The sequence below is a fragment of the Rhododendron vialii genome, chromosome 13a (assembly GCF_030253575.1).
Source record: "Rhododendron vialii isolate Sample 1 chromosome 13a, ASM3025357v1".
NCBI classification, from domain to species: Eukaryota; Viridiplantae; Streptophyta; class Magnoliopsida; order Ericales; family Ericaceae; genus Rhododendron; species Rhododendron vialii.
In genome coordinates this window covers 8,194,613-8,217,256 of record NC_080569.1, presented here as the reverse complement: position 1 = coordinate 8,217,256, position 22,644 = coordinate 8,194,613, and the positions used below count along the sequence as shown (strand labels likewise).

The 22,644-nt window shown below is 39.7% G+C and overlaps 3 protein-coding genes across 15 annotated transcripts; 1 reads left to right on the top strand and 2 right to left on the bottom strand.

Moving 5' to 3' along the window:
• Positions 1-239: 239 nt before the first annotated feature.
• LOC131314368 (protein GRAVITROPIC IN THE LIGHT 1) lies at positions 240-6,205 on the bottom strand. 4 transcript variants are annotated; one of them, XM_058342956.1, is made up of 5 exons: positions 6,032-6,205; positions 5,049-5,192; positions 3,381-3,645; positions 2,714-3,161; positions 240-1,318 (listed from the first exon to the last, which is right to left on the bottom strand). In XM_058342956.1, exons 1-5 carry the CDS (start codon positions 6,076-6,078, stop codon positions 537-539), a joined length of 1,686 nt encoding a protein of 561 aa, XP_058198939.1. In that variant the 5' UTR covers positions 6,079-6,205; the 3' UTR covers positions 240-536. The 4 variants fall into 4 exon arrangements, with proteins under 4 accessions (XP_058198939.1, XP_058198943.1, XP_058198942.1 ...); XM_058342960.1 differs by having other exon boundaries at positions 2,720-3,161; XM_058342959.1 differs by having other exon boundaries at positions 3,381-3,639.
• Positions 6,206-11,936: 5,731 nt separating this feature from the next.
• LOC131314367 (uncharacterized) lies at positions 11,937-14,210 on the top strand. Its single transcript, XM_058342955.1, has 4 exons — positions 11,937-12,407; positions 13,499-13,591; positions 13,724-13,861; positions 13,969-14,210. The coding sequence occupies exons 1-4, from the start codon at positions 12,183-12,185 to the stop codon at positions 14,008-14,010; spliced, it is 498 nt and encodes a 165-aa protein (XP_058198938.1). The 5' UTR covers positions 11,937-12,182; the 3' UTR covers positions 14,011-14,210.
• On the bottom strand, positions 12,433-21,858 carry LOC131314365 (uncharacterized). 10 transcript variants are annotated; one of them, XR_009196358.1, is made up of 10 exons: positions 21,441-21,857; positions 21,238-21,344; positions 20,892-20,976; positions 20,053-20,162; positions 19,853-19,961; positions 18,541-18,572; positions 18,281-18,445; positions 15,361-16,017; positions 15,131-15,181; positions 12,433-15,050 (listed from the first exon to the last, which is right to left on the bottom strand). XR_009196358.1 is itself a non-coding variant. In XM_058342953.1 (8 exons), the coding sequence occupies exons 2-8, from the start codon at positions 21,307-21,309 to the stop codon at positions 17,876-17,878; spliced, it is 810 nt and encodes a 269-aa protein (XP_058198936.1). In that variant the 5' UTR covers positions 21,310-21,344; positions 21,441-21,849; the 3' UTR covers positions 12,433-17,875. The 10 variants fall into 10 exon arrangements, 2 of the variants coding, with proteins under 2 accessions (XP_058198936.1, XP_058198937.1); XR_009196357.1 differs by having other exon boundaries at positions 15,131-16,017; XR_009196354.1 differs by having other exon boundaries at positions 12,433-15,181.
• Positions 21,859-22,644: the final 786 nt, after the last annotated feature.

Here is a 22,644-nt window from a genome sequence, read left to right as displayed (position 1 = left end):
TTTTGACTATAAATTTGTAGTTTTTCTTTCATTTCTATATTTCTTGTCCATCCATCAGTCAAGATCTCATGCATAGCATCATGCAACAGTCATTCATAATTTGCTTTACTATCTCTATCTCAAATTGCTGATTCTTTTGGACAGTTGTGTCACAAAAATAATTTTTCTATATTTCACAAATTATAATGTTTTCTTATGATTTCGATAACTCTGTTCAGTAAAATTAATTGAAATTTATCAAATAAAATCATATTTGTCATTTGATATAAAAACATTATAAATTGAAAAATATCTCAAGCAGAAAACAAGGTTTCTCTTCTTAGTGGAAACAAGCAAGACCTACCAAAAAAGGACCATTCCAAAGGGGGGGGAAAAGGCAAACAATCATTCAAAAGTGATCCATTTAGCCTCTCTTTTTTTCTTCATTTTTTTTCGAAAAGGGAATAATTCCTAGTCACACGACTCGAGCCTATCTAGTAGTACTAGTACATTTATCAATACATCCACGTGACCCGCTAACAACCACCGACCCAGCCTCACTTCCGGGGCACCAAATAAACCCTGGCCTTGATGACCGACCCATTCCCCAGCTTAAACCCGGGACTCAACCCGAACCCGACCACCTGCCCCACGCCCCCTCCTCCTCCTCCTCGTCCTTTCCCAAACCTCACCACACTCTCCATATACTCCGCATGAAACTCCGCCCCGACGCTCGCCTCGAAATGGCTTGGCGGCGGCTCCATCGCGAACGCCAGCAGATGCAGCAGCCAGACCGCCTTCGCCAGCCGCGCGAACTCCCCGTAGAACTGGCTCCTCGGGTGTGCCCCGGCCACCACCTGCCGCCGCTGCTCCAGGTCCCCGAACAAGGACTCCTCCATCTTCGGGTGGACGATCGAGAGGTACTTCTTGGAGCAGAACTTGCCGAAGTGGCACGTGGGCAGGACCCCCAGGAGCTCGACGGGGTCCATGGACTTCATGTCCTGGTACTGGGTGAAGCAGTCGCGGCGGAACTGGTCGGGGCGGAGGAGGGAGGAGAGGGAGCCGTCCATGTAGAAGGTCTCGTGGTCGAAGCCCTGGAAGACCTTGCGGCTGACGTAAGACTCGAGGGCGTACTTGGCGTGGTGGGGGCCGAGGAGGGAAGGGGTGGTGGTGTCGGTTGGGTCGGCGGAGGGGGTAGCGGCGGATTCGATGGAGCGGACGGCGGCGGCGATGTCCCAGTGGGCGGAGCGCATGAGGGAGAGGAGGAGCGATGTGAAGGACTTGCCGGATTCGGTTACTGAAGCCATGGTGGTCTCGAATAGCTCCGGCGCCGGCGAAGCTGTTTTAACAAGAAAACGCTGGTCAGATGCTAAATGACGAGAAGACCCTTCTTGGTTCTAGTGTTTCTGATTAGTTTGACCGAGATTACCTTTTTAGTACCCTCTATTGTATGAATTCGACAAATGTTATTTTCAAATGGGCCCTTATAAGATCGTGATTTTGGGATGTTCCCCTTGAGTACGCAAAATTGATGTTGATGGTAATTTAGTTAGGAGAGGTGCTACCGGTGCAGATTTCATATCTGTACCAGCGAGTATATAGCCTTTTTAGGCTTGTTTCGGGTCCTCAAAATATGATCGGAGCCGTTCATTTTGTTTATGGACTCTACAAAAAATAAGCTCAATCCGGTATCCGGTATCAATTAGGGTGTGCACGAAATGTCCAACTTTGTCCAAGAATTCAAGCTTAAATTCTAAAGCAAAGTTGAAAGTTTAATAAACGTTCTTATCGATACTAGATTGAGCTTATTTTTTGAAAGGACCGTTGGCAAAATATTTTAAACAAAATAAGTGGCTCTGATCATTTATTTGGGACCCGAAATGTGCCCAAAAAACGTATGTACGTGATGTATGTACATGAACATATGTACTCTTAGACTTTCCGTTTAGCCAAATGTTGTAGTTTGTCCAAAAGTTAACACTACACATTTTTGTCACATTAGAAGCCACGATTATTAAACATGCTTTCAAACAAATACTCCACTAATAGGAGTAATGTTCTTTTTCGTTAAGTTTCATATTTTTTAAGTTCTTATTTTTTTCATTTTACAAAACAGATCAATCTCTTATAATACATCATTTTAATTTAAAAAATAAATATTTTATTTAAAAATAAATACTTATTTTTCTTAGCGGAACGGGACCAGTAAAAAGGGATCCAAACAAATCAAAACTTTGCTTGGTAAAAACTCATCCGAATTCAATCTGTTAAGTGGACAAACAAGTTCAAATTTAGTTTCAGACCCATTTGATAAACAAACCGGGTATGGGTTGATCAAAATTTGGCTTGAGTCAAGTTGAATATAAATTCTGTATCAAAAGGACTCCTGAACACAAAAGTATGCTTTTAAAAGTACAGGTAAAACAATTGGATAAAAGCACTCAATTGAAAGCCAACTTTTTAAGTCTGGCGTTAAAGTAGAAGGAAAATGGGAGTATAGGGACTAGAGTGAAATCTTGAAACAAGGGTAACAAGTGCAATTTACTCTACATTTTGAGGATGCTCTCTCTACGTGGCAAGATTTCACTGGTACATAGAGTAAATAAAGCTTTTTTTTTTTTTTTGTCTTTTCTGGTCCAGTTACGAAAATGACCCCAATCAAAACACAGGTGCATCTAAAGCGAGTAGATCAGCTAGAGAGAGAGAGAGAGAGAGGGAGGGAGGGAGAGGGTACCATGACCATGAGCTTGACTACTGCAGCTGACTTTCCTCCTCGACTGACTCGACCTGCCCTTCTTCCCCCCACCAGAACCACCGCTGACGCTAGTGGCCGTCTTCAGCTTCTCCCTCAAACTCTCGATCTCCCTCTCCTTCGCCTTCACCTCCCCCTTCAGCTCCTCCACCGCCGCCTCGTACGGCGCCACCACCTCCCTCACCGTCACTCCCCCGTTCCCCAACCTCCTCCTCCCACCACCACGCACCAATTCCCTCCCCACACTACTCCTCCTAAACCTCTCCCTCAAAACCCCCAACCGCCGCAGCTCCGCCACCACCGCCGCGTCCGCCGCCCTCATCTTGTCCGGATCCCAAGGACTGTGCGCCCCCTGCATGATCACGTACGCTCTCTTCGCCGCCGATACCGCCTCGAACACCTCCCCCATCAGCATTACCATCTCCATCACCTTTTTTTCAAATCATAAAGATTAAAAAGGATGAAATCAGTACAATAGGGACGAAAATGCATCGAGAGAGCTCAGTGCTCCACTCTCCCAAATGAAATGATCAGTACAATAGGAAATGATGGCTTTACTAATTCCCCGTCATAAAAATATGAAATCAGTACAGTAGGAAATAGTGAAATGCATCGGGAGAGCTTCGAAAATTTTCAATATCTCCATCACCTTACTAGCATCCGGCGTCGGTTTTTCCCCGTTTTCCCAAACCCTAAGCCCAACCTTATCATCTCCGTCGTCTTCTCGATCTTCCTCGTCGGATTCGGTCTTGCATTTATCGTCTGCGGAGGAGTCATTGTCGGAGATTTCATCGGGTTGTTGGCGGCCGGCGGAGAGGGGGTGGAGCAAGCAGTTGGCGGTGACGCGTTGGATCAGATCGGTGAAGTTGGAGACCCTGGTCGACATTTTCTTGGCCTTGATCCCTCCTCTGTTTCTGCACCACCAAGTGTGTTCGTGGTAAGCAGTGAACGGAATTGAATAGAATGAAAAATTGAGTCAATGCGCGACCCTATATTTGTTTGTTTTTGTTTTTCCCACGACTAATATGATAATAATAATATTCTCTCTCTTCAGTACTCTGGAAAAACGGTCAGAGAAGACAGCGACTGTAGAGAGAGAGAGAGAGAGAGAGAGGGAAGGAGAGGAGTTGCGTAGGATAATAATGGTGCCACCGAGGTTGAGGCCGGCCTGACTCGTGAGGGTAACCCTACTCGCATTAATCTCAGTGTGCGATAGGGGTGTCCAGGCCCCCGTTGTCCAAATATAGATGTTGTCTCCGTCTGAGCCGTCGAATTTTGATAATAGACGATTTATATTTTATCTCGATAATACACCGGTGAATGGCTAATATCTGTTTAGCTGAGATAAAATTTGAATTGTACATTACCGAAATGAACGTCCCGGATTGAGACAATATGTGGTCTGGGATTTTACTTTTTAATAATCACATTCTAATATTTACCATTTCTAGTGTTTCAAACAATAAAAGATATTGAGGTGTGGTTACCAAAAAAAAATGCAATGCAAAAATCAATTACCTAAGTTTGACTATCAATCTAGGCTGTAAGTCGATTTTTCTCATCAAAACGAACGACATTATTGAAATTTAACCAAATCTAATAAGAATTATAAAAGAAAACAATAATTAAAAAAAAAGTTGCGCCAAAAAATCGCCTAAAGTTAGGCCGAAGGACCTTTTTCCCTCGTCCATGTGGACCATGTCATTTTCAAAACATAAATTAAATTGTAGTCACATGATCAGTTTAACATACTTATCTTAAATACTAAAAAAGTGTCAATTATAAGGAAATGTTAAAATAAATATCTGTCTCTATATTTGCATGTACAATTTGCTAGTCAAGTTTCATACTTTCTAAATAGGTGTTTGGACCGCAAACTTAACCATTCAAAAAGATGTATTTTTTGATTAAGAAATCAATTTTTTTTCCACAAATTAATAGATATCAATGAGTTTTTTTAGGTTTGAAAAAATTTGAATTTTTTTACGAAAAAATACGTCTTTTTAAAAGCCTATATTTGAGGATCGGATACTTATTTAGGGATGGACAAAATAATAATTACTTAAACTATCAAGACAAAGACGTTTGATGTCTTATCAAAATGAGTTTCGAGTGCATTTTAAGATGTTTGATTGAGCTTTCATTAGCAAACGCTTAAAATTGATCTCGAATTTGGTCCATCTATACACCACTCGCAAACGCATGAAAATGCCGTGGGAGGAGTTATAGGGATTATTAGTCCGATATGCGAATAAATTGGTCCGAAATACCCTTACCATAAAAATACACTGGGGCAAATTGGGTGGATTGGGCTCACCTGGTGGTGGCGTGGGATGGCAAAGAGAAGTTGGCTGTCGGTTGTTCAAACACCACTGGATCCCTTTTGAACGGAATGGAGGATCGGATTTGGTGCAGGTCGGTCCATTCTGTTTCCACGTGGATTTGACTTCTCTTCTTCCTGCTAAATTTAATTAATCAGAAAAATTAGAGCTAAAATAAAACGGAAGGGCGTCAGATTCTTGAACTGATTTATAGCAACTGTGTTTTCCAATTAGATGTTTTTATTTTTATTTTTCTCTTTGTGCTTTGATTGTGCTTGAACGCATTTTTATGCAATAAATCTCACCGAGGTGTCGTTCTTCTGCATTTTTTTTTAATAAAAATAAAAACCATCGTTCGTAGGTGTAATTTTTGCCAAACTGCACATGATAGTGTTATGCATGCACACAAAAAAAAGTCTTTTCAAATGTAAGTACAAAATGCACGCGTATTTTTTTTTCTTTGTTTTATCTCGAACAAAAAATTTCATTCGAAATTGTCATTCAGTCACCGCCCTCCGGATGGCGAGAAAAAGAAACGAAAAGAAAATTCTTTCCCTTATTCTAATAGCTAGAAAAAGATGAGAAGTAAGTAACGCAAACGAGAGTTTCATTTAGTTATTCTATTTCACATAAAATCTCAAACCGGCGGATGGTGTTGTGCACCCGCTGCATAGCACCGTGCTGTGAAGCATCCGAGCCACCCGTTTTGCGACTTAACGGTCCAAATCTCATCTCAGCAATGAACGGCTTGAATGCTATGCAGTGGAGATGAGATTTGAACCGTTGAATTGCCGAACGGATAGCTCGAATGCCACACAGTTGGTGGGTGCACAACACTATCCCCTAGTAGTAAAATCTCATCAAATTTGCTGTGAGAAAGATAAAAAAGACAAATTATCTTCCTTTCTAGACGGTTTAGCAGAGAAGAAAAGAGAGGAAAATTAATAGTAGTACTAGTGGTTTTGGACTGGAATTTTACCTGGAATTGTCCTGCCGGAAGGGCCGAAATAACACAGTAGGGAACATTGGTTCCAAACAAGAGATTTTTAGAAGTCTCTGAAAAAGCAGATCGAGGAGTTGGGGGATCTCTGTTCTCAACTTGATTTAATTTGTAAGTACTGTACTGTACTATGCTACGTTCACTCTCAAAAAGTGGTACTGAAATAGAGTATTATATAGAATTTTTCAGTGCAGAGCGGGTATATCCCACGTGGTACCAGCTCGACACTTCTGAGCCATCCGATGCATTTTTGGATGGCTCAGATTGAAACTTTTTCTCTCCTCTCATCCCTTCTCTTTCTCTCTCATTTTTTTTCTCTCTCAATCCGAACCATCTAAAATCGCATCGGACGGCTCGGATGTGCCGAGCAGACACCATGTGGTACCCATTCGGCACTGAAAATTTTCTCGACTTGTTGAAACACTAACAGTCGGAGCAGAGGCCAAATCAACACTCGAACGAGACAAAGGGAAGGTGTTCGTTTTGAACATAATCATGCATGGAAATCGTCCACTAAAATTAGGCTCCCCAACAATACAAGTACCAAAATAACCTCCCCACTCACATAATGCTGCATGGAAATCGTCCGCTACGCTAAGGTCCACTCCGGCATCTGATCTTATTTCTAGAACTCTTTAGTATCTTTCATACTTAACATATGAGTCACAATTCTAACAATAACAATTGTAATAAGAGCCTCAGGCACTGTTAAATATGGAGTAATTGCCATTTGAAATTGTGTTTTGGTTGTAAAATTGTAGAGGAAGATTTCCCAAAGACAAAGGGTTTGACTTCTTTTTTTCCCTCAATTAAAAAGGTGAAGGAGGGAGCAACCAAGCGTAACAACTCTCCTCTAGGCGTGACTATATAAAATATTTCAGACCAGAGGGGCCCTCGCAAAGGAAACTAAAAACCTATATGTGCACACCGCGCCACCCAAGGTCAAAGGAGACAACATACGGATCTTGGGATTCAAAAGCGTCAAACACGTCTCGAACCCGTGACAATATAAGAGCCAAACCCAATGTGAGTAATCCATTGCCATCTTGGCTACCATCCCGGGTGATAGAAAGGGTTTGACTTTGTGCAATGGAAATATTACATCACGCTGAAGCGGCAAAAAACTACTTACATCTAATACTTCTCGTACTAAGCTGCTTTATGTGGGCAAATTGGTTTTCCAATTGGAGTTTTGATGCTGTTCATATAAAAGGAAAAACAAATGTCCTCCCTGATTTTTTGTCAATGCTCAAAAGAGAAATCAACCAGTTTTCAAAAACAAAACCACATTCCTTTGTTCCTGGTTGCTTTTTCATGATTTCCTGTTTCCACCCAGTCAATCTCCCTGTCCACCTTCAGTGTCATCTTTTAGAGTTAACCCTTCTTTCTAGATGTGTCCAAATGTGTCAAAACCTTCAACATCTCTGTATTTTCAAGTATGGTATTGATGAAGGTCCCATAAAAGGTCTACCTTTTCACCCTGTCTATTCTTTTCTCACCCAGTTTGAAGTGTCTTACCATAATGTCTTTTATTTCATGGCTTGTGCACTGAGTTATCTTTTCTGTTGTATTTGGACCATGAATTTTGAAGTACCTAAAGAAAGGTAGAAATAAAGCCACAACCTAGACTAAATTTAGGTTTTCCAATTTCCCTCTCATTTTCTTTTAATCGTTGATGATACCTTCACAAATTCATCCACGGTCCAAACACATGTGGTACGGCATTAAAAAATCAAAAGAAAAGAAAAAAGGAAGAAAAGGGAGTTGTAGCTAGCTTTGTGGGTTAAATTTCATGCCTTAGCTTTTGGTCCAGGGGATCTAGCAGGGATAGTAGCATAATTATGTAGATCAATCAAATATGTATAGTGAAAAAGACATTTAGAAACAATCAAGTTTTCATGTGAATTATAGCTAGCTAGGATAGGGCATCCTGATCGACAAGGACATGAAGAATAGTTCAAGTTTCTCAAGGGGGAGTGTTTCCAGACATGGAGGGGTACACCATTTGGTTTACACCAAATGCATATTGCGTTGGGGTCTTATGCAATGATCGGAGCCGCTCAATTTTTTTGAAAGAATCCTTGTAAAGAATCAGCTTAGTCAGATCTTTGCTCAATTTTCTAACTGGAAATTGAGGTCAGAAAATTGAGCGAAGAATCGATCAAGACGTTAGCGATATCCAACTAAGTTCATCTTTTACAAGGATCTTTAAAAAATATATTTTAAATAAATTGAGCAGTTCCGATCATTTGTGTAGAATTCCGAGATGGATCTTACACAATACAATGTGCATTTGGTGTGCCTATAGTTTTATTTTTCAGACATAGTGCATGTATTAAGCTAAAAACCTATGCAGCACACTATCATCTAAAGTTCTAACCCTACAAGACCTTTATCCAACTCAAAAGATCTGGTGGCCGGCAAGATTCCAGTGTAACCAATTAATAAGGGTATCCTGTGGTGGCAAAATTAGATCGTCCGGACAAGCTTACGAGCATCTCGATTAATTCCTAGAAGACTAATTCCACCGTCCATTGCAGGGCTATATGTGTTTGATTCATGATATAATAGAGTATGACATTGTGTATCCAAATTCATAGAAGCACTCCGGACCCAACACTATGTACATAGACACTTCTCGAACTAGACTCTTACAACAGTAAGAGCCTCTCGGCACTAAATTGCCTTTTTACACTGTCGTAAAATTGTAAGGGAAAGATTTTCCCAAAGAGAAAGAGTTCGACTTTGCGGCTTGTGCAATGGAAATATTACTCCTCCCGAAGCGGCTAAAAACTACTTACATATCTAACACTTAATTTGCGTACTATGTTACTTGATGTAGCTCGTGAGTTGTCTTTTCAATTGTATTTGGGTCATGCAGTAGCGTTTAATAGTAATATTTTCTTGTTTGAAGGTGCTCTCCTACAAATATTGTTTGCAAGTGTAAAAACAAAAATCACGTGTGATTCCGTGCTCCCACTGGCTGAACGTACATACGAGAGAAAGCCAAATAGAAAGGTTTTAAAAAAAATAAAATCAAGAATAAATTTAGGTATTCCAATTCCCTATCATTTCCCTTTATTAGTCGACATAATCCCACCAAAAATTCAATCATGGTCCAAATGGTCCAAATACATGTAGTAGGGCATAAAGACAGGGTATCCTGATAGTTATAAGGGACATGAAGAAACAGTTCAAGTTCCTCATGTGGGTCTGTTAGGTGTTTCAGGCGTGGTGCATGTATTGAGCTGAAAACCTATGAAACACGGACTTCGGGTTGGTATTGTGCAGTGAGGTGTGCAGCACATCTAAGCTGTCGCATTGTGCATCCGACGGCTCGGATCTCATCTCGGCACCCAACAATCGAGAGTCGTTCATTATTGAGATGAGATCCAAGCCGTCGAATGCACGATCCGACGGCTCGGAAGTGCGCAACACGGTGCTGCACACACCACTACACAGTACCATCCTCCAATTGATGAAACATGCTATCATCTATCCCTACTACCTCTAACTAACTCAAAATATCTGGAGGCATGCATGATTAGACTGTACCCAATTAATAAGCATATCCTATGTGCGTTTGATTCATTTCTTTTATAACTTAGGGCATTCGGAATTGGGGGTTCCTATTGTCCCATCCGAGTCATCCATGTTCAGCAATGGACGACTTAGATTTTATTTCAGTCGAACAGATCTTGGCTATCCACCGAGATGAAATCGCTCGGATGTCCCTTGCAGTCAACAGGAACCCTAGGTTTGGGCATTTGGATTCAGCTTACACGTATCTCAACTAATTTTTGGAGGTCCAATCTCATCGTCCACTAGCAGAGCTCTCTGTGTGAGTGTGTTTTTGATCGGCAAAAGAAAATATTTTATTAAAAAGAAAATGTTGGGGAAAGGGGAGGGGGAGGGGGATACCAATCATGGATTGGATACATCAAAATGGGCCGAAGCCCAAAATCCAAAAATCATATAAGAGACCATACAAAATAGAGTACTGCTATGGGTACCGACGGTACCCATAGGGAAAATGCACCGACGGCCACCGGACGGCCGTCTCCGGTCACCGGACGGCCGATCCGAGCCGTCCAAAAATTTTAAAAAATAAAATCGAGTGGGCCTACGCGAGAATCAATGGCATCCGAGGTGTGTAGAGTACTTGATCCGAGTACCCCTTTTTCGTGTATATACACGTATATACAAATATACACGAAAAATGGGTGCTCGGATCAAGTACCCTACACACCTCGGATGCCATTGATTCTCGCGTAGGGCCACTCGGTTTTATTTTTTAAAATTTTTGGACGGCTCGGATCGGCCGTCCGGTGACCGGAGACGGCCGTCCGGTGGCCGTCGGTACATTTTCCCTATGGGTACCGTCGGTACCAATAGGATTTCTGTACAAAATATGGGCCCAAAACAGAACCTAACCTAGCCCTAATATTAGAGTCAGAAATTGAATTACATATTCTCACATGTGCCACGTTTTTTTTTACCTTCGGATGCACAATGTATGTTGGGGAGATGGATATCAGCGTCCATTTTGAGTTGGTTTGGAGCATCATGTCATAAATATCAATGTTTGCTAAGAGTAGATTTTTTTTTTGGGCCTAAAAGGTTCGAGGATTGTTTGTATTTTCATATTTTTTTTTCCCCTCTTAATAGAAGCAAGAATATTATTAAAGCAAATATACTACTAGATCAATAACACCACACCTTCGGCACGATGTTATATGTCTCACCCTTTGTGAGGTTTATGTTTGCATTAGATGAATATTTTCACTCGGGCCGTAAAAATTTTAACCAAACAACGAATATGTGATTTCCTTGGATATTTAGTCCAATTCCATGTTCATATCCAGCCAATAAAATGATCTCTTAAAGGATAAAGAGAAAGTGAACTCAACGTAAGAACTTGAAACAAACACCCACTGCTTCGTCTAGCTTGCAGAGTTCCTCTTTTCATGTGTTCTATTTCACCAATGGAAGAAAAAGGTTTCATGCGATTAAGAAAAACTAACATATTTATATTTACAGCCTGTTTGGTAAGCGGATTAGAGAGTGGGATATAGCTTTGTTCTGGATATAGATATCCGGGTGCTTTATATCCTTTGTTTGTTTACAACATTTTTATTGCATAAATAATGGAGGGAAAAACCACGCTTTCTTGATTTGGATTATGAAGATTAATAAGTAGGCTACTTGGGCGGATGAGTTGGGCCATTATGCGGAGATGGTGAATTGATAGATGTTGAGAAGGCCCATAGTGGTCAATAACTCTATTCATGAGTGAATGATTTGTCTTTGGACTTTGATTGGCACACCGAAATAAATTGGGAAAAGGGCACTACATTTTTTCCCGATTGAGTGTTCGACTAACTTATGTGGGCCTCGATTAATTTTGGGATCTGAAGTTAATGCCCGAACAAATATCCAGCCTTCCAAGAAGTTTTTGCTAGCATTGAAAATCAAGTTTTCGAGCTTCAAAAAATGAGCCTCTTACTTGTTATCATGCTTTGATTTGACCCACCCCAAAGGCTTTGAGGCACCATCTAAGGGTTATGATCTTGCGCAAAAGTTTGGAGGACAAAAATGGTTTTTACCTTCATCTTCTATAGGATGATTATTTAATTAATCCCTTTTACAATTTTAAAAGTGGTGGTCACCAAGTCGGACAAAGGTTCCTGTCTAGCGTGGGTTCCAACTAGTGCGGTCCAATTTTAGGGTCTTTTCCGGACCTACAACAATAATCAAAATCGTTCACTTTTTAAAACTTATCGAGAATATTGATCAAACCAAAAATCACATTAATCGAATATACTTTTTGATATAATATCGAAATGCATTTATATTCGGACAGGACCCTTGCCCAAGTCGGGCATACTCATAGTTGTCATGAAAGAGATTTCAGAGTAAAAAAGTCCTTGAGAGCATGACACACGTCACACACCAACTAACATTCTTCAATGGAGTGGATAAGGTTCTTTGAGATATTTTCTCCACCTGGGAAGAATGGTTCAACGAAAAATATCCACTCCCACTCTATATCCCTAATTGTTTCCATTCCGATCTTGTGTAAATCATAGTGGAAGGTAAGAGAGAGAGAGAGAGAGAGAGAGAGAGAGAGATGGCGTGCTGTGGGAGGCCAAGCAGGAGTGACGCTCATCTCTCCAAGGAAGAAGAGGAGAAGGCTGAGGAAGAAACCAGAGACTACTTTGATGGCTTGGCGCCCAAACGCCACTCCAAGCCTCAGAGGAGCGAGTACTCGGCCAGTTATGTCGATGGCGTGCCCTCCTCTAATGGTGTTATCCCTGAACAAGTTGTGTTTCAGCAACTTGAACATGATTCTCAGGTCTCTCTTCTGTGCCTTTTTCCAATTCCAATCAGACAGAAACATCACAATTAGAATAGGATACTTTCTCTCTCATGACTTTTGGAATCGTCAATTTTTTTACCTTTTTGACCTTGTCAAGGCTACATGTTTTAGATTCCAGTGTAGATCTTGAGCCACTATATTTACCTTAGCAACAATTAGGGGCGTGCAAACCTAATCAATAGATCAAAGGACTTGTAGCCTAATGGTATTTCTTGGTCCTTCCCTTGTGGGATGCCCCAGGGTTCGGGGCTTGAGCCCCGCCAAGCGTTTGTTGTTCAAGGCTGTGAACGGCCTTTGGACCCAGATGGACAAACTTACTAACTACCCCTACCCCTAACCCCCACTTATGTATACCCGCTTGGAAAAAAAAACCCCTAATCAATAGACCTACGCACGTGAGAATATGATTAACATTAGATTATGAATATGTGGAAGTGTTTGGATGATACGTGCCAAATAGATTTCCCAGAGTAACAATGTTTGTTTGCAGGTATAGTCTGAAGTGTTTTTTTTTTTTTAATCATGTTGCCTAGGATTTTTAATAATTACAAAGGGTAGTGATTTTTTGATTGCTCGAGGTAAAGTAGTCCTAGAAGGAGAACCCAAAATGAGAATGCAATTATGCAAGAGCTCCTCTAGACCTGCGCACGTGAGAAGAGAGTTTCCCACGATAGTTGAATGCAAGATTTTCAAGTTTACAGTTTAGTACCAGCGACCACTTTAAACTGTGTGGGCTAGTCTCGAATTCAGAAGGCAAACTTGGAAGCAAGCAAGCATGTTTGGTACACTTACCTTGTTTGTTTATTGTGTGTACAAGGCGCAAAATAAGAAAAAATTCGTACAAGAATTAAGCCTATGATCAGCTACTACAGGGATTACCAAATGGACCCTCAACGCCTCCGTAAAGGGTACACTAGTGAGTTTTGTAGAACTTGTTTTCAAGGTGTGCGGATTAAAAAAAACCACACACTTGTTTTCAAGGTTTGATTTTGCCATATTCATGCCCGCAACTCATGTCTAGTTTATCCCTGCATTTACGGTTTTTGCCTAATGTGTTTCTCTCGCAGAAACTGGTCTACAATGGAAGTGAGGTGAGGGAAGAGTTTGTGGAAACAGAATACTACAAAGATCTCAATTGCGTTGACAAGCACCACCACACTGTAATTTTCCCACCCCAGAAACTTCCCTTAACAACACTTCAGTAGTTACTTTGAAATTCAACCAAGGAAAATAGAAGCTTTAAAAAACCCATATACATTTGTGATTTGGTTAACTTTTGTGCTTTATTCTAGACCGGGACAGGGTTCATCAAAGTGGAGAATGAAAATGGCATGAGCTTCAACCTAGCTCCTGATGCTGCTACAGACTGTCACGGCCCTTGTCACGGAAATCCGGCGACTAACGACTGGATTCCGGCGGCTAATGACATGGTAAAACCAGAATGATCACCTTATAAGGAATTTAATTACCTTAGTCTTTTCAAGGAGGAGTTCCACACAGGTCTCACTCAATACATCCATGCTTTTATTTTTCACAGGTTGCATTTGCCTCTGACAAGCCGAAGAGGAGCGACAATTAGAATTGAGGGATACGAAGTGAATGATGTTATCTTAAAACCAGCAGCTGTGTTGTTCAGTTTCTCTGTGTTTCATCTGGACTTGATGTGGGATGTGTTTCCATGGAGTTGTAGGCTGTGTTCTTATGTGCTGTTTTCTTGTTCTCCCCTCAAGATGTACTGGGCATGCGATGAATATAATAAAAGTAATTTTTTTTTACATATATTGATACCCTCTGGCTAATTGTACAGATACAAGAAAATAACTCATATGCACGAAAAAATCTGGGTTCCCTTAGGGAAAGTGGAAATGAAAGCAGATCAGTATTGAGTGAATGGGTATTCGGAGATAGAGCAAAAAGTTTTATCTCTAATTCTCTACCTAAAAACCTGGTAGGCCTATGTTAAACTCAATAGTGTCAAGTACCATGGAAAAGAAACCTTAAAACAATGCAGCAGAGACAAACTTTTGAACAATATCCATCTGCCCATCGATAGCACCTTTTGTTCTCATCACAGTTCTCAGACCAACTTAAGGAAATGTAACAATTTGTCATTAGAAAGGATTAGGGAGCTCCAAGTAATCTGATTTAGTATGTTAAGTTCATCAATTGGATCTACATTCTCACTTGTACGTAGACGTCGTAGAGGTTAAAAGTGACTCTACAAAATGAACTGTAGACTAAATCCTTTTTTTTTTTTTGCTTTTGCCAAACTTATGGTCAATATGAACCGACATATAAGACAGTAAATCTCTGCAGACCAACATCCAGCTAAGGTATTACCCGGTTGAAGAACACAACATTTGATCAGTCACTGCAACAGTTGATCATTTCGTCTGAAGGAATGTGAGCTACGAATTTATCAGGAAGATTCCAACTCGACCATGCTATTGGTACGTGGTAAAACTGCATAACGATGGGGGCTGAAATAAAGTTTGTTGCTTGTACCTTTGACGGAATGTGAAGATGATTACTTGTTCAGCTACCAACAAGTTGGCATCGAACTGTGAAAATCACCTGTTTCTGATGCGGCACGCCTGTTACGATTTATTCGCCTGTTAGCTGAAAAAAAGAGTCATTCAGAGGTGAGTTAGGATGAATTTGATCCGCAAGGTTAAAAAAAGTCGGCTTTAGTTGTTCACATCACTTGGTCCTGATCGAGTCTATGCCTCAAATCACTCACGTAATACTACCTGCACCGGTTACAAAACTTTAAATTCAGAAAATACATGCAGAACATTACAACACTAAATCTGGCACAAGCTGTCCAAATTTGTCACACACGAATGCATAAATGACACAACTATGTGCTTGATGCAAACTTGACGAAATGTAAAGTTATTCATGAGTTTGCAATGCTGTTGTATTTTACCTTTGGCATCGGGATATAACACAAACTTTAGATGCATCCTGTCGGTATGGAGTCGCTATAACAGAATTTGCCTCGCTAAAGCCAGATATAAGAGACAACTCCAATCTGGTACCGGATGAAGTACTTACTCACAAATTGATGCATAGTCTGCTAACTACCTGTGGCGAGAGATTATGAATAACCCAACATAAATGAAGAAAATAAGCAAAAGATACAAAATTGTGCGGAGAATGCCAGGGAAAGCCAAATCACGTGTCTCTAGAAGTCCCTGACCATGAAATTCAGGTTTGTCACGAGACTCACAACCAAATGCAGGACAAGGTTTGAAGTACCTCTCACAGCATGAATGGCAACATAAACATAGCTCAAAACATTAAATCTATGATCTCGGTCAGCAGCAGAAAATAGTCCTGCACACTTGCTGGGTAAGAGGTCTGGGTAGACACAAGGGATTCACCATTGCATTTTGCTCACCACTTGGTTTCATTCTTGGAGATCAATACCAACTTTTCATAGCAGAAATGGGCAACCCTTCAATGGTTGAATGTTCTGTCTATGACTCCTCCAGCAACCAAAAAGGACGAATCCAAGCATAATTAATCCTTTGATGACTCCAGCAACAAAAAAGGACGAATTCCAAGCATAATGAGGTTCCTTCTGGCATGGGTAAACAAATCAATATGAGAGAACACAGTGTTTTTACCCCATTTAAGACAGCACGAGACACAAGAAAAAAAAGATTAGGCACTGACTACTGATTCTGGTGTGATCACATTCTGTAATGCAATGTAGTTTGCATTAGTTTTGTGTTTTATGTTTCTAGTTGTGTTCGTCATATTGGGTGCAAAAGCACGCTTCTGCTGAGCTGCTAAGCACGGGTGCAACCTTTTAGGTGATTCAAAGTTTGCCTCAATTGTGTCATAAAAAGATTTGCACTGGATGTTGTGTAAAGCCATATTGATACACTTTGAAGGAAAACAAGATAGAACTGTATTAGGGTGGCATCTCACCCCTAACCCCAACTCGTCTGCTGATCATCCTAGTTCAAACCTATAACCAAGTGCAGCTTCAATTATATAAAGGCTCGGTTCTGATACCGTTCAAAAGTTTCCCTTAACCAAGTATTTTTCCTGATGAGATTCACCTGTTATCTTTATGGTTTTCAACGATTCCCATACAAGCGGGCATGTTTTCCATTAAATGCAACTCTCAGCTCTTGTCCAAAAGTTCTTTTAACATGATTACAGAACCCGACTTAGAAAAGGATTCCCACACCCCACTCCCGCGCTGTGCGACACAAGCTGAAGATTATTGGTTATCAGAGAATGATGGCTCGTGCACGCACAAGGAAATTTAGCAAAGAGACTTTATTCAATTCATACTATGATCTTCACTGGCTAGTGAAACCCTTCAAAATTGTCAAGGGAGAACCATCATGTGATGTTATCAAAGCAAATCTAACACTCCATAGGATTCCATGACTGGCTGGACTCGAACATTTCACAACAGCTTCAACAGAGAATAAGAAGTTTGTAGAAGCCTAAAAGTAGATTTCCAGAAAAGGAAAACATAATACATTAATGTCAAACGAGAAGTTGTAACAAATGCAAGTCACCAATTTAGCACTTTACTAAGAGACATCAATGCAAGTGGAGTGTCTATTGTTAAAAACAAAAGATCAAACCTTCAATGTTGTAAGTTGAAGGTCGAAACCTACATAATGTGCCACCACCTAAAAAATAACATCTTGGCGATCATGAAATATCAGCTTCAAAATCTCACAACTAATTTTTTTTACATGTATGATTGTGGACTCCTTTCGAGTTATTGAGCGCATTCTGATCAAATCAATTCACTAAGATGCCTTTTTTACCTTTTTTTTCTTGAAATTGTTACCATCAATTCACTAAAGGAATGAATATCTGAATTGTTATGCAAATGTATATTGCCCATTAGTATCCAATTAATCAAGGCACACATTCGTTTTTTCAACGGTTAAAGATGTTTCTAACAATATACTCCATCTACAACTATAAAGACAATATATTCCAATGATTAAACCACCCCACCCCCCCACCCAAGTGGAAATCGCTTTCCTAGATGTTGATATCTTATAGCAAGATCGAGCATTTTATGGACACTCATTGCCCACAAAGCATAAAAATCAAATTGAAACTATGTGAGATATATATATCACATTAATGGACAAGCCCAGAAAGCAACAATATTGTCAACGACACGAGAACATTGGCATGAGTTCGGGTATTTGAGATATCATATTCAAAATATTTTGTACTTCCCATGATAAGAAGAGAAAACGAGAAATTATGGAAAAGTAACTAACAGGAAAATTATAAAATTCGGTAGAACTTTTAAATGGGAGGTGGTGCAAGAAACACAAAGTGTAATGCTCAATCTTTATTGAAGTGCCATAAATGTCTATAGTTCAAGACCAGCCTTGTTTGCAGCAAGAATTATTCCTAATACTTATTGAAGTATGAAACCTAGCGTTGCATCAAAAGTGTCTGGAACCTTTAACCTTCGAAGTTTTAGTGTCAGCAGTTGCATGATTTGTTCGTGAATCGCTTGAAGAAGTCTTTCCCTCATCTTTATTGCCACTATCAGGTGAATGAGATAATTTATCGAAAGACTTGCAAATTGGTGAAGAAGTTTCTGAAGGACAATCAGCAGCTACTGGCACACTATTACTTCCGTATCCAGAGCCAGTAGAATTCTTGCTTTTTCTTCCACTCTGACCATATTATACAACATAGGAACATATTTCACTTCCTTTTTATTAGAAAACTAGATGTATCAAAACAGCTTTCTGCCAAGGGTTCGTGTCCAGTGTCCATAAAAAATGATCCCACAAATATATGTGCAAAGAGGTTTGGGAATTCATCACTATGAAGGTTACTACCTCAGCAAGTGCAACCTTTTTCGTTTCCAGTGTTTCACAACTTGAGGAACTCACTCGTAGAGCGATTATATCTGAAAGGTCAACCGGCTGACAGTATCTCTTTGAGTCTGCCAATGATGTTTGTTGAGGTTGAAATGTCAAACCTTGAGAAGTTTGCCCACTTTCCTGGAACAAATCAGAATATCACTAGGTCAAGTCAAGTCCAACAAAAAGTAATACCCAAATCAAAAAGTTTAGCTTACTGCTAAATGTTATCCTACCAGTGGTATTGGGTTGTCCACTATGGTCAATGCTGCAGAGACAAACACTAAGATAAGGACTCCCATACAAATGCAAAAGAGAGAGAGAGAGAATGTGCAAGGAAGACAAGGAACATGTCATTACATGTTGAACTATCTTGGCATCAAATAATGACCAAAACGTAACGAGAGGGTAGATTACCTGAGTTATCAAAGCATAAGTTCTATCTGAACTTAAACTAAGATTAGATAGAGGTTTATATTTCCTTAATTATTCTCGAATGAAAAAATGCAAAAACTTATTATCATTTACTTTGACTGAGGCCAATCAGGTAGCATCAGAATTTCCCCAGATGAAGAAGGTTCTGCCCAATTACCGTGGTTATCTCCCTTTCAAAGTTCTTCACATAATTGTCATTGTAGTGAGCTCATTATTATTTCGTAAATTCGCCACTTCGAAAATTGAGATGTGGAAATCCTCTTCTGCTAAGAAACAGTTGTAGCCTGTGTGTGAATTTGAAGCATACAAAGTTTCAAGAATATGTCTAACATGTGTTCTAGCAGACCAAAAATTGAAAACCACCCGAACAATCCACTATACTGACATATACCATCTACAAACGGAAAAGGGTCTTTCATCCTTAGCTATCAAAATGGTTATATTGTTTCTCTCTCCTTGTTGGACACCAACAACTTCCTTATACTTTACGGTGCTATTATTCTTCGTTACTCACTTTAAGTGCCTGAATTGCAGAAGGATCACCAACCAATACACGGCTTGCTCTGACCAAGACTGCACTTTTTGCTCCATCCGTGGAGCATATGAATTTCCTGGAATGTAGATAGAACAGAATAGAAAAGGGAATGGAGGGATAACAATAGGAATTAGAGCACTATTGGAAGAGGGGACATCTGCGGGATCATCTCTCCTGACGAACCTTTTCAATAGTACAAGTGCTGCTGTGGGCATTCAATTAGCTTAGTATGAGTGGATAACTCGAACATTAGAATTTTGCAGTAGAAATTGCTTATTGTTCTCAATTAGCTGAGTGGATCACTTGACCCTAAGAATTTTGCACTAGCAACTACTTATGGTTTGAGCATTCCCCACAAAACTTTTTTTGTTGATAAACGGCTAACTCATCCCATCAAAAACACGAAGAACTGTCATATTACTGAGACCAACATATAGACACAACTCCAAACAGAAAACGCACTGGTGTTGCCAACCATCCTCCAACAACACTATCGGGTTAGTAATCCTAATAACAACTCAACATTATGAGGTTATTCATTTTCAAACTGCCTTAACCAAATTTTTGAGGCATCATACCGAAATCACTACTACCAGTCAGCTCCCTAATCATTTCTTCATTCATCTCCTGCTCTCTGGATTGGGAAGGATTGCCTTGTTGAATCTTCACATTGACCATTTCTTTGGCCTACAAAAAGAGCACGATAACAAGATTAATGTGATTGGAAAAACAAGGGGCATAGACAGTTTGAACGGAGCAACTGATTTTAAAAAATCACCATGTTGGAGGAACCTTGGTTATTGTTTGAATTATTTTGTTGCCATCCTTTAAATATTTCATGAAATATCAACCACCATTCGTGGAGAAAACCGTCAGGAACATCAATCGCTGGAAGAATTAAGGGAAACGAAAAGAAAAGAAAAGATCAGTCCAAGTCAAAACTCTGTAAACCAAGCAACATGAAGCAAAATTCACTGCGAGAATTAGGCCTGCTTCAATCATAACAATAACCAATCTCCTTATATCTAATCAGAACATCTTCCTAGTTTTTCATCTTAGTTCAAAAACAAGTTGCGTTTGATCGGTTGTATTCTACCCATGATCTGTTATGGAGTGTGCAGCCTAATCGTACCATTCACCTAGTCGTGGATCCCAAGCTGTTGTATATAATTATATTTTTGACAGACCAGTAACTCTAGGCTGCATATATTATTGTGATAGGCCAACTCTGAGGTATTCCTCCTATTTCTTTGTTTTAACACCGACGTTAAACTTCTACCATCTACATTGGGTGAACTATGTAAATCCGAGCTCTTGTCTGCACTTCCAATCACTTTCTTTTTTGTATTCATAAGCCCCGAAACCAGATATATCCTATGGTTCCACATATTCCTAACGTTGGTAATTAAAAGACAACTATTGCCCGGAATAAAACGTTATTACCCGAATGGCACGTCCAAACTGAAACCCCCTCTGATTCTCTTTATCAAGAAATTTGTGTACAGTTACTTAGATGCAATTTCAGTAACTATTATATCGAGTGGAACTTTTGAGAGATGTGAAAATTATTGCGTGATATTATAATGCCTGGAATTGCACCGAAATATGGATACATACATTTTTGGGTACTGAGGATTTGAACCGAAGTGTCGGGTTCGAGTCTTATAGCTGCGAATTGCAGCACCCCTTCCCCTATCCCCTCCTATCGATTGACAAAAAAAAATAAAAAATTTGAACTCTGTACAATCATATGATTAAACACAGAAGAAAATTCCTTTGTGTGTGTGTGTTCTTTTTAGGAGCATGGGAAAGTCTCCCAGAGTCACCCATCCTAGTAGTACTTTCGCGTGCGGAGTTCTGGTGGGATCCGGCGCATCAATGCTGGTACGATCGCACCCGTGTGTATGTGACAGTGTGAGAGACAGAGGGAGGGAGATGGAAAAGAATATTATGGAAAGATTACCAGGAGGAGACATAGGATCGAAGGGGAGATTAGCCTCACACCTGAAGATCTCTGCAATTTCACCCTTACCATTTTTCATCAAGTAATCATACACATACCTTTCAAACCTGAAACAATATAATCACAAAACCACCCTCAATATATCTATCATCAAAAAGAAAATCATCAAAAAGAGAACAATTTATAGAGAAAATGAAACCCACATCTCTCGATTGTCCCATGGGCAGCCCATGACATGCTATCCAAAGCCCTTCACTTTCAGGGATTTTCTGAAGAAACAGAGACTCGGAACGAGGGATGAGGAAGGAAGTGAGATTGAAAATCAAGGCCAAGAAAAGAAACAGGAGAGACACCCAATTTATGGGAAAGAAACAGAGGGCCATTAAGAGAGAGAGAGAGAGAGAGAGAGAGAGAGAGAGAGAGCAATTAAAAATGGGTTTTTTTTTTTTTTGCAAAGTGGAAGTGAATGCTCGATTTCATTTCATGGAGCTATAAAGCATGAATCTGAAGATTCTCAACCAATAAATGAACAGTCACAGGCTCACAAAACCCAAAGTACGTAACTGCTGCAGCAGAAATTATTCAGTGCCCCACACAAAACGTGTGGAGTTCATCACCTTTGTGTTCCACTGCAGTTGCATTGAAAATAAGAATACAGAGAACTGTCTTAGTAGTAAATTATTCAACTTTAGTTTGATGAATTGTGATATTACTTTTTTTTTTTCCTCCCCTCTAGGATGTTTTTACTATGTTAGTATGTTGGGCCTTGTTCCTATTAGGGTTCTTTAGTTTTTTGGCGTTTCATTTCTATTTAAATTTTTTCGCGTTTGTTAGATTTGTGCCAAAATTTTATAGCTTATTGAATCATCTTGACGAGAAAAATCAGAAAACCCAAAAAAAAATTACTTTTGCCCAAATATTTTTGAAAATATCCAAGATAAAACTTAAAAGTCCATCGCAATCTGAACTTAGATCGTGTTGGTAATAATTATAAGTCAAGTCGTTCGAGCTTATAAAAAATGTACTCCCTCTGTCCCAAATTACTTGACATATCCAGGTAAATGGTAATCATGCATTTTGCATGCAAAAATTAATATATTTTGTGGGTGTTTTTTTGAAAAAATTGTACAGCATTTTTTATATTCTCAATGATATATTTAAATGGATTTGAAAATTTTTGAAAAAAAAAATCGTGATTATAAAATAATTTTTTGCATGCAAAATACACTGCTATCCAAAAAGGTCAAGCTATTTGGTACAGAGTGAGTAATAAAGTTTGATTACCTAGCAAAATTAAGCGGGAAAAAGAAAAAAAAAAAAAAGCCTTCAATGAATCAAAATTGGAGTAGCTATGAAATACTAAGTGTCTTCAGCAAATAGCATTCGTCGAGTGAACTTAAATAGATC